General features: G+C 45.9%; 1 protein-coding gene across 5 annotated transcripts; it reads left to right on the forward strand.

Moving 5' to 3' along the window:
- The first annotated feature begins 312 nt into the window (after window positions 1-312).
- Window positions 313-8649, forward strand: nr2f6b (nuclear receptor subfamily 2, group F, member 6b). Of its 5 annotated transcripts, XM_018745953.2 has the most exons (6): window positions 313-1168; window positions 1505-1589; window positions 2060-2222; window positions 3089-3183; window positions 4725-5291; window positions 6533-8649. In XM_018745953.2, the coding sequence occupies exons 2-6, from the start codon at window positions 1574-1576 to the stop codon at window positions 6805-6807; spliced, it is 1116 nt and encodes a 371-aa protein (XP_018601469.1). In that variant the 5' UTR covers window positions 313-1168; window positions 1505-1573; the 3' UTR covers window positions 6808-8649. The 5 variants fall into 5 exon arrangements, with proteins under 5 accessions (XP_018601469.1, XP_018601465.1, XP_018601468.1 ...); XM_018745949.2 differs by having other exon boundaries at window positions 313-1157; window positions 1505-2222; XM_018745952.1 differs by lacking the exon at window positions 313-1168 and having other exon boundaries at window positions 1179-1589.
- The last annotated feature ends 2404 nt before the right edge of the window (window positions 8650-11053 follow it).

Genomic DNA, 11053 nt, shown 5'->3' on the forward strand with positions numbered 1-11053 from the left:
GTATGCACAACCGAGTGTGTGTGTGTTTCGGCATGGTGGGGGTTAACCGACTCTCGCCGTGCTGGGGTTAGGGCTCAGAGAACATTCTTTGTGGATATGAGCAGCCCGGCGGTGCAGCCCAGCAGCCCACTCTGCTCTTTGACTCCAATGTCCATATAAGGAAGGGATCGCCATGGCAACCGAAGAGCTTGAATAGCAGTGTCAAATCCCTGAGCAGACAGACACATGCTCTCTCTCTTTCTCTCTCTCACACAGACACACACACATACACTCACGCACACAAGGCGAGGGAGGGGGAGAGAGCGAGCGAGCGAGAGAGAGAGAGGGAGAGACAGAGCAAGAGAGAGACGAGGGGGGGGACGGAGACAGTGAAGAGGAGGCTCCTCTACTGCTCGCACCAGCAGCCAGCCCAGCCTTGTGCCGTGCCTTGTTTTCGCATGGTGTATTTAGTGAACACTTGCCCGAGCCAAAAGAAGAAGCAATCAAAGAAATAAGACGCAGTTCCTCCCCAAGAGCGGCTCATGGGAAGGCAGGAGCACGCAGGCCTCACGCCGGTAGTGCACAACAGGCAAGCGTTGAACGAATAAGGAGAGAGACGCAGGGGGACACGGGGGACACAGACCCAGCACAGCGCTCTCCTTTCTCCCGGACCCCCACGCTTTCCACTTCCTCTCGCAGAGAAGCCGGGACCAGGGAGCTGAGCGGAAGGGGAACTGCGGCACTGGGGGCATTGCTCACAACAAAGAACGGAGCAGGTACTTCCTTGAACTTTGGTCCTGCTCTGCCGGGTGAGAATTGAGAAAGCGACAGAGGGAGCTCTGCACTCCCCTTTGTGTGTTTCCTCCAGCGAAGCCCCCGGCGAAGGGCGCAGAGCACAGCCGGCACCCCCACTGCTCAGGGCACATCCGTAGCCCGGACGTCGAAATGTTGTTTGCCTTCTGCTGACCTGGAAGATTATTGTGGCGAGAAGGAAAAGGGCCGTTGCCCACAGGAAGTCTGGGAAGCTCACATGTGCCGCGGATCCTGGTCTGCAGTACTCTCTAGGTTGCTGCTTCTAACCCCACAGCACCTGTGCAAATAATTCTGAACTTCTGAACTTCCCGATACTGCGGATGCGGCAAGCGCCTGGAGACTGCTCACCTTTACTGAAGTTACATGTGAGATGCATGTGTGTCAGATCACTGAACGTGTTTAGTTTTTCTTTCCACTGTTGTTTTATTTCTCAAAGAGGCTGGTGAAAGGACGGCTGCATGAGAGCCGTACCTCCTGCCTTAGACTGGCGTGTTCTGCACACAGTGAGAACTGGTTTGGTGGGTTTAGGGAAGGTGCTTTTCGCCTGTCTGCTCTCCAGGCGCCTGGCTCCTTCTTTGGGCCGGGAACACGCCACGGCGCTATTTGTACGCGCTCCAGTTTCCCTCCCAGAGCTCTGTGGGGATTAACAAGTTTGTTTTTCCGAAGGCGCGCGGGTCCCGGAGTAATGTTTTGTTTCCTGTGACAAGGACAGATGGAGAGCTGTGGTTTGGCCCAAGTGTATGGTGAACTTGAAGAGCTCAGAAGACAGGAGGAGTGAAGGATGTTAACAGAGACAGGCGAGTGAAGGGGTGAAGGAGAGAAAGACGGTGGGCTGAACAGGGCCGGTGCGCTGGCCACAAAACACAGCGGTGCTCAGACATTAGCAGGACAACGGAGTGTGTGGTGGCATAAAATCCACGACTTCCTAAAACGTTTCGAACTGTTCAGTAATTTTAGATCCATATACAAAACCTGTGGCTAAGTTGTTGCAGAACTTTTTTTAAAAAATTTTTTTAAATGCGATTTCACTTTAAACTGTTGTGTTAGCAGTTGGGCTTTGCACACAGTCTAATCGAAGTGGTGATATCAGTGATCCCAGCCCTTTTGAGGGGAGGGTAGGCGTTGGCTCAGCCGTTTCTAGTGTGGCCTGGGGGCTCAGCTATGGCCATGGTGAGCGGGGGTTGGGGCGATCCCAATGGGGACACCAACGGACTCGGGGACAAGAGTTACCTGCGAGGAGACGAGGAAGACGGTTCTCCCCAGGCAGGCAGCAGTGATGTGGAAGCGGGGGAGGACGACAAGGCCTGCTCTGTGGACTGCGTGGTGTGCGGGGACAAGTCGAGCGGCAAGCACTACGGTGTGTTCACCTGTGAGGGCTGCAAGAGCTTCTTCAAGAGGAGCATCCGCCGAAACTTGAGCTACACCTGCAGGCAAGGCCCGGCCTCAGCACCACGCTGCACCTCCTCCATCAAAACATGGAGCCCCGCTGCAAATGGGCATCTCAGATAAATTGCCATTCCACATAACAGTAGACAATAAGTCCAGAACTGTGTGCAAGTCGCTCAGTCAGGTTATATTTACATTTATTCATTTAGCTGACACTTTTCTCCAAAACATCTCACAGTGTTGAGGTTACAATTATTTACCCATTGTATAAATGGTAAATAAGCTGGGTAATTTTATGGGAACAATTTTACAGGGTAAGTACCTAGTTCAAGGGTACTACAGCCAGAGGTAAGGCTTGACTTTGCAACATGTGGGTCCAAAGGCAGTAGCGCTATCCACTACACTACCAGCTGTCCCTTTACTGCATCAAACTTTTCTTAATGATCTTCCCTGTAGCCTGACTGATTACCAATATGTATTTGTACAGCACAACTCTAACAACACTTTTTAGACAAAGTGGTCTTGGAGGAGGCTGTATAGTCCTTCTGTTGCACTTACGCTAGTGTCCGGAAGTTAACGCACTTCTCTGCTTCCAGTCGCTGAATTTACTAGTTTTAGTGAACTGAGAGCATCCTTTGACGTGACTGGCTGGTCCTATGTGTAGTCAATATTCATAGGACATATATGTTGATGCTTCACAGAAGTCCAGTCTGTACTTTATGTTTCAAGGACAATCTCCCATAGAGTTCGTAGAATCAGCTTCCGCGAAGAGACACACACACACACGTCTGTGACAACGGGATGTGCTGTGTGGTTTAGTAACGAGTTAAGACTTTTGGTTGGGATTATGTGGCAATTTGAGCAAAGGGATTATAGTGTTGCACTAATGTTCTGCTGGTCTCCAACGCAGGTCAAACCGCGAGTGCCAGATTGACCAGCACCATCGCAACCAGTGCCAGTACTGCCGCCTGAAGAAGTGCTTCCGTGTGGGCATGCGCAAAGAAGGTAAATACTGAGCACCCTGAGGCGAGGCGGAGAGCCTTGCTCCACCTGCAGCGCACGCCCCACCTGACCCCATTGCTTTTGTTTCGACTGCCCGCTGCAGGCCTCACACACACCTGCACAATGCTTTTGTGTACAAGACCAGATGGGTTCGTCACACTTCTGCTGCTGTGGCCACACTCACTTTGTTTACAAGCCAAAGCTCCCTGGGCATTTATACTAATGTGTGTGGAAAAAAAATGTGCATCACACTCACAGATGCAGAGCAGTTCACAGAACCTCTGCTCTCTTGATCCCCATCACGCTGTCCCGATTTGTCCCAGCCTCCGTCAGCACTGGTGTGCGTGTGCTATGTGGGTTAGTCCGACGCCTTTTTCGACAAGAGAGCCACGCTGCAATAGCATGTGCCACAAATGGGGCTGCTCTGCACCCTATGGCACGATCACTTCCTGTTCCCACACTGGGTTCACGTGCTCACACCCATCATGTTCTGTGATGGTGTAAACGAGACAGCCGCAGTTATGGGATGCCTCTGTAAATTCAAGAGGAATAAAGGAATTTCCTGTTACCAGAAACAAAGAAAATAATAAAATAATGATAAAAATAAATAATCTCACTTACAATGACCCTAATTTTCAATCCACAGCCGTGAACACACATTTCTGACACAGGAAAATGTTTTGTAATGCAAGTCCGCAACAGCAGAGTACTACTTGGTCAGTCAGTACTGCGCTGTACACTCTTAGCTTCCCAAGGCAACAGAGTTTATAGCAATCATTTCCTTGAGTGCAACCTGTGAACAATTTACCCCCAGTGCTGACGAAGGTGAATTTCTAGTGACCCAGTACATACAGTAATCCCTCAGTTAAATACTACTTTGTGAGTCGCAGAGTCTCACAACCCATTTTCATCAAGGCTCCCTCCCTCCCTCCCTCCGTGTTCTGAGCAAGGACATTCTGTACGCCTGAGGTAGTTCCTTTTGCTAAGGTCACATCCCACAGTCAGCAGTATGCTTTGCATAGGCCTGGCACGTAATCACGGCGCATTAGTTTTATCTGGGTAGCCTAGTTAATGTTGTGCCGGTTCAGTGCCACTAAACAAAGGTCTCAATTGTTTCCCTCGTTTCTCAGAATGGCTGGTACACCACGGCCGGCTGGCTAATGGCTTTGTTTTCAGAAGTGTCACTAGAGACTGCGATATGTTGAGAATGCTTGCCCACTCGAGAGAACGCAACCTGACAGCGTTAGCTGGTGGAAGAGTACTAGTACTGCTCTTTCCGACATGCTTGCGCAATGGGAACGTTACCAGTTGTTTCAATTGCTTCTCCGCCTTTTCAGCGTTCTCTATCCAAACTCAGTTGCTGCAAATCTGTGTATTTTACTAAAATAATTCATGGCCAAAGAATTCAAGAGCAGACCACTTCTGGGACTCCAGGTAAAAAGCATCACTGGCTTGCATGTGGGTGCCTCTCCTTAATGCTCACGCTGCTTGACTTGTACTTGTGAGAAGAGATGTGTAACGTGGTGTCGGCCTCCTCCCTCCAGCAGTCCAACGTGGACGCATTCCACCATCGCACTCAGGAATTAGCCCCACGTCCATGGCGGGGGTAGGCAGTGGGGGCCCTGCAGGCTCCGGGGACTTCTTCAATGGGCAGCCAGTGTCGGAGCTCATCTCGCAGCTGCTGCGCGCCGAGCCTTACCCGCCCAGTCGCTACGGGCCTCAGTATGGCCCCCAGCAGCAGCAGGGTCCTGGAGGTGCTATGGGCATTGACAGCATTTGCGAGCTGGCAGCGCGACTCCTCTTCAGCACCATCGAGTGGGCCCGCAACATCCCCTACTTTCCTGAGCTGCCTGTGTCGGAGCAGGTGGCCCTGCTGCGGCTCAGCTGGAGCGAGCTCTTCATCCTGAACGCGGCACAGTCCGCCCTGCCACTGCACACCGCCCCGCTGCTGGCTGCCGCCGGCTTCCACTCCTCGCCCATGTCAGCTGAGCGAGTTGTCTCGTTCATGGACCAGGTGCGGGTCTTCCAGGACCAGGTGGACAAGCTCACACGTCTGCAGGTGGACTCGGCTGAATACAGCTGCCTCAAAGCCATCGCCTTGTTCTCCCCTGGTGAGCATCCTTCCAGCATCAGGCTGACCACACATCACACATTTGCTGTCATCGCAAAACACTCATCCACATGCCGCTCTGCACGCATGCTGGTTTCCTCTTTGGGCAGGACGTGGTTTACAGTGAATTCCCAAACACAGCTGCGAAAGACTGGAGAGGACTGCTCTGCATGGCTGTTATACAGTTTGGATGTAATACAGCTACAACTGTCCCCTCTTAGAATATTGCCAGAGAGTAAAATACCCAAAGTGCAAATGCTTATCAAGCAAAGAAAAGATAAAATGGAACCTTTTTGCTTCCTGTGCCATATATTGACTGTTAAATACTAAGTGGTAAGAGTATTACAATTTGTTACATGAAAATAGGATTGTACAATTATAACTGTACAGTAATTATTATTGACAACGATGGACTTTATAGTGTTTAGCGCTCTCGCCTGGACAGTACGTGCAATTGCAAGCTGTGTGTTGAAACAATTTTTACCACAATTAGATTTGCTTTTACTTTAAAGGGGATCTAAGAGGAAACTTACACTGGTAAAAACAGCAGTGTAAAAGGTATACTAATCAGACACAAATAAACCAGAATGGGATTCTCTTTTTAAAAAGTCTGTTGTGTTTTCACCTGCTGAAAAACCTGACACCGAACACTAAGAATTTCAAAAGCTTATAACATTTGTTTTTTCTAAAATGCTCGTCCAGACCAGTTGCGTTCATCATGAAAATGTAAATGCCAGACAGCTGAGTAAGCCACATTATTTAAAATACAGATGAACTGGAACCAGCACACATAGTCTTTGGGACAAGTAATTTAAAATAAAGACATGCAGAATTACATTTACATGTGCTTTAAATTTATTTATCTGATTCTTTTCTCCAAAGCAACTTACAGTGTTAAGCTACTTACAACTATTTATCCATTTATGCAGCTGAGTAATATTACCGGCTCAAATTAGGGTTAGTACCTTGCTCAAAGGTACTACTGCTAGAGGTAGGATTCGAACCTGCAACCTTTGGGTCCAAAGATAGAATTAAAATAATCGGGCTGTTATTTTCCCTGTATGTGCAACTGACAAGTTATTTATAAATGAAATCTTTTATTCCTTAACTATAATTGGTTGAGACGTTAGTGAAAATCCAAGGCCTGATGATGTGTGGAGGGACAGATGAATGGATTGGCTTGTGTATGTATGTATGTATGGAGATGTACTGAAACGCTCCCTTCCTGCTTACTTCCCTCAGACGCCTGTGGCCTGACGGACCCGGTCCACGTGGAGAGCTTGCAAGAGAAGGCGCAGGTGGCACTGACGGAGTATGAGCGGCTGCAATACCCCGGTCAGCCGCAACGCTTTGGCCGTCTGCTCCTGCGGCTGCCTGCCCTCCGGGCTGTGCCTTCCTCACTCATTTCTCAGCTCTTCTTCATGCGCCTGGTTGGCAAGACACCCATTGAGACACTCATCCGCGACATGCAGCTGTCGGGCAGCTCCATCAGCTGGCCTTACGTGCCCGGGCAGTGACCTGCTGCTGGCCCTGCCTTGACCTCATCGCTGGATCTGCCTAATGCTGGGCTTGGCATGTTGGCTGCTCCTACTGATCTTTGTAACTTCTGTTTCATACTGCAACCGTACCTTACAGTTTATAACCAAGCACGCAAATGATATGCTGTCAGAAGTTACACTACAAGGAGCATTGCGTGTCTCCTCTTTTGGAAACTAAATATAGTCAAAGATCTTCCTTTTAGGGAACTGAAGGACAGAACAAGCTGGTCATTGCACATGGGTTACATCACTTTAGCGACAAGCTCACGTAAAATACTCATTTGAAATGTTGCCCAGCAGGACAACTGAAACATTCACAATAGACATTTTCAAGTTAAGAGAATGTGCTGGCATTTTCTTCCATACCTGTCTCAGTGAGAATATATTTCCCTGTCCTATATTAGATGATATTCCTTATGACCTATATTTACCAAATCAAAATGCCAAAGATCTGTTTTGACTGTTTCTGTCTGCAAAAACTAGTATTGAATCCAAAATTTTTCACTAAGAAATGTTCTAAAAACCAACGTCAGTCTAAATCATTAGAATATACATTGTAGTGTTACTTAAAATACAAAAATGTGTGATAGCAGGCTTGGTTAGTGACATAATTTAACTTGTACATTAATGCTTAACACGATACAAAAATAGAACATGACTTTCGTAATAACAGGTTATGCTCTGTCTTACTTTCATCTGAATTAATGTGAGCCAAGATTTCAGTGAAATGTTTAGCAAATAAGACTTTGCTTAACCCAAAAAGATGACCTCACAGTTTCCAACGTTTTTCCTGTAAAAGAGAAAATACCTCCAGCAATCTTTGGACACACAAATATTGTAACATTTCTTATTTACCTTGAATGTCCTTTACTGCACATTACTGCAATGCAACAGAAGGCAGCGTTTTGTACTTGCATATTTGTGATGACCCAGAAATACCCCCCTTCACAGTTAGGTGTATCAGTGGTGCTGCACTGGGAGCAATGCTGGAAGCAATGCCTTGGGCTGCTCTCTGGCCTTGTGTCCAACCTGCAATGCAGCCTCCCATCCTGCAGGGGGCGATGAAAGAACTGCTGAAACCCAGGAGAGGCCAAATGGGACTTTGATACCCCACCTAGAATTCACTAGGATTTACCTCATGTCCAGGCCTTCTTCAGAGCCCTTAACTTTCTGTTAAATTATAAACTTATTAAGATCACAGTGGTTTGGTTGTGGTTTAGCTTTAATAGCCTATGTGGGTGACTGCAAAATAAATCAACAAATTAAAAACATGAAGAAATTATTTCACACACATGAAATTGTCGAAAGTATTTACATAAATCAAAAGAATCAAGTCACACACAGAACACAAGTTCACAACACCAGTAAGGAAATACACATACATTTTTCCCCCCAGATTCTCATTGCAAACAAACATTCAACCCAAGGAGAGGTCTAGAAACTGCTGAATTAAATACGTTACTTTTAAATCTGTTTGGGGTTTCCTGTTTCTGACCCTTTAACCAACAAATCTCAGCTTTGTGTTATTTATTCAAACTTAATTTGAACCAAGTAAAACTGAAATGAGTGTTTCTTGTACCTGACTTCTTTTCTACTGGTAAGGTGTTATTGTGGGTGGAGTCATATACCAGTGAAGCATCTGGTAGAATAAAGAATACTTATTATGAGTCTGTTACATGTTATATAATTAATGTGTAAGGAATAGCAGAGCTGCCTGAAATTCTGAGTGTGTGTGGCCAAGCTACTATTTCAATAAAGCTGTAGTTTACTCATATTTTAAAACAATATATACAAACGGACATATGTACACACATACGTATATGCAAAATACAGGTGACCCTTGAACAACACAAGGATAAGGGGCGCCAACCCCCTGCACAGTCGAAAATCCGCATATAACTTTTGACTCCCCAAAAACTGAATAACTCATAGCCTACTGTTGACCTTACTGATGACAAAGTCGATTAGCACGTATTTCGTATGTTTAATGTATTGCGTACCGTATTCTTACAATAAAGTAAGCTAGAGAAAAGAAAATGTTAAGAAAATAAGAGAAAAATATTTACAGTACTGTATTTATTGATGATAAGTTTATATCGTTTATCAGTACCTACATCAATATTGTCTTATATGAGACAAAATACTGTAGATGTTATACGTATTATGTGTATATTTTATGGTAGTAAATGATAAACTAGTATGAACATAAATTTCATGCATTCACGACATACCTAACTTTTTGATATTTCTAGGCTGCGTGATTTGTCAGCAAGTTTTTTCAAATTGTTGCAAATCTTACATTTATTTAGCAGACACCTTTGTCCAATGCAACTGCCAATGAACTCTATGTGGTATCAGCCCACACACCTTATTCACTAAGGTGACTTACACTGCTAGATACACTACTTACAATGGGTCACTTATTCATACATCAGTGGAACATACTCTCTCTGTCTCTCACACACTCACGGGAAGAACATGCAAACTCTACACAGACTGAGCAAGGATTGAACCCACATCCTCTTGCACCACCCAGGTGCTATGAGACAACAGCACTACTCACTGTGCTACCATACTGCCCCAAAATCTCCAGAAAATTTTCCAATATATTTACTGGAAAAAAAAAAATCCATATATATATGGACCCACACAGTTCAAACCTGTGTTGTTCAAGGGTCAACTGTATATTGCTTTAAGAAGCTGGTAGTGTAGTGGTTAGGGTTGCTACCTTGGACCCCAAAGTTGAAAGGTTCAATTCCACCTCCGGCTTTAGATATAGACACACAAATACTAAAGTTGACTTGTTAGATATGTCATTTTGCTGGTATGCATCACTCCAGCAGCTGGTTGTAGAAGTGGGATAAGTAACAAAAACAATAAAAGATGCATAAAGAGATGAGCTATGAAGCTGTCTACAGATCTGGAGATAAACTGCTTCACCACATTAAAGCCAAAACTAACTACTGACAGATTTTGGTTTTAGGCCCTTTGTGTGTGGGATAAAAAAAAGCATCCAGAGGTGGAGGAGCGCAATACCTTTTGGGATTTATGAGGTTCTGTAGGTATTGGGGTGATAATTCACGGACCACCTTGTGGCCATAAGCCGAGACTTGAACCTGACACAGGCTTCTGGGGGTAGGCAACAGACAGGCAAGAAATAAAGACACATATCAGAATAAAAAGAGTTACTAAACAAGAGTCGCAAAAACTTCAAATTAGACAACAACAGCAAGTCATCATTGTGTTTACCTTCCATCCTCACACCCCAGGAAACATTATACTACCTTCCATGTGGTAAAGGTCCTTGTGTCACCTACCAGAAGTTAACTGGTCAGGACACGGGATTCAAAGCAGCATTCAAGGAGGCAAATGCTGTAACGCAGATGTCAGTTAGCTGTAACCCCTCCCACGAGGGAAGCCATGGGCCAGTCAGAGAGTCACCCAAAAGTCAAGTCAGACACTTCCACCACCCCAGGAACCAAGGCACCATGCTGCAGGTTGCCTCAGTCTCATGGAACCACAAGTAGCACCTTCAGAGGTCTGGATATCTAGCTTAATAGACCCAAAGAGTTTCAGCAAAGAACTATCCCAGCCTGCTGCTGGGGGCCATCAGGCCCTCCCTGGAAACCAAGATGTTTGCATTGTTAAAGTTCTGTGTTTTTAGATGTTATTATCAACTCTTCACCATGGTTCTTTTGAGCTTCTAAGTGGAATGGGCACATGGCGAGCTGATGCACACATTCCTCTCTAGAACATCAGGAGGCACCGGTCCACACGGGCTCAACCATCTCTACTTCCTAGGCCTCAATTTTTTGCACTTCTTAATGGTATCTTCCCTTTCAGGTTTGGTGCTGTCTTCCAACATTGGATGTAACTTGTCCACATCAGTGTATATGGAATACATGGACTCACCAATGAATGCATACTGCCAACTTTTGCTCAGAGTTCCACTGTAGATGACTGCCTATCTTGGCTCATCACTGCATCAGTCTTCCCTCAACCTGTGGAGTCTACAGGCTGAGAGATGCATTTATTAACACTACATGACCTACAGGGTTTAAGAGGTCTTATTGGTGATATAACATCTGGACATAACTGAATGGTGTGGCAGACACTGTAGACACCTATGTCCAATATTACAGTAGGATGGAGGAAATACAGCATTGCAGGTGCAAACATTCAATGACATGACAAGGCAGTTTAGGGAATTTGTCACAGAAATAAA

Source organism: Scleropages formosus, chromosome 9 (genome assembly GCF_900964775.1).
Source record: "Scleropages formosus chromosome 9, fSclFor1.1, whole genome shotgun sequence".
Classification (NCBI taxonomy): domain Eukaryota; kingdom Metazoa; phylum Chordata; class Actinopteri; order Osteoglossiformes; family Osteoglossidae; genus Scleropages; species Scleropages formosus.

Bases quoted from the DNA above. Each gene is read 5' to 3' on its own strand.
- nr2f6b (XM_018745949.2), top strand. From the start codon at position 1,954: ATGGCCATGGTGAGCGGGGGTTGGGGCGATCCCAATGGGGACACCAAC. The intron at 2,223-3,088 runs GCAAGGCCCGGC...TCTCCAACGCAG, and splicing joins AACTTGAGCTACACCTGCAG to GTCAAACCGCGAGTGCCAGA. The intron at 5,292-6,532 runs GTGAGCATCCTT...TACTTCCCTCAG, and splicing joins CATCGCCTTGTTCTCCCCTG to ACGCCTGTGGCCTGACGGAC.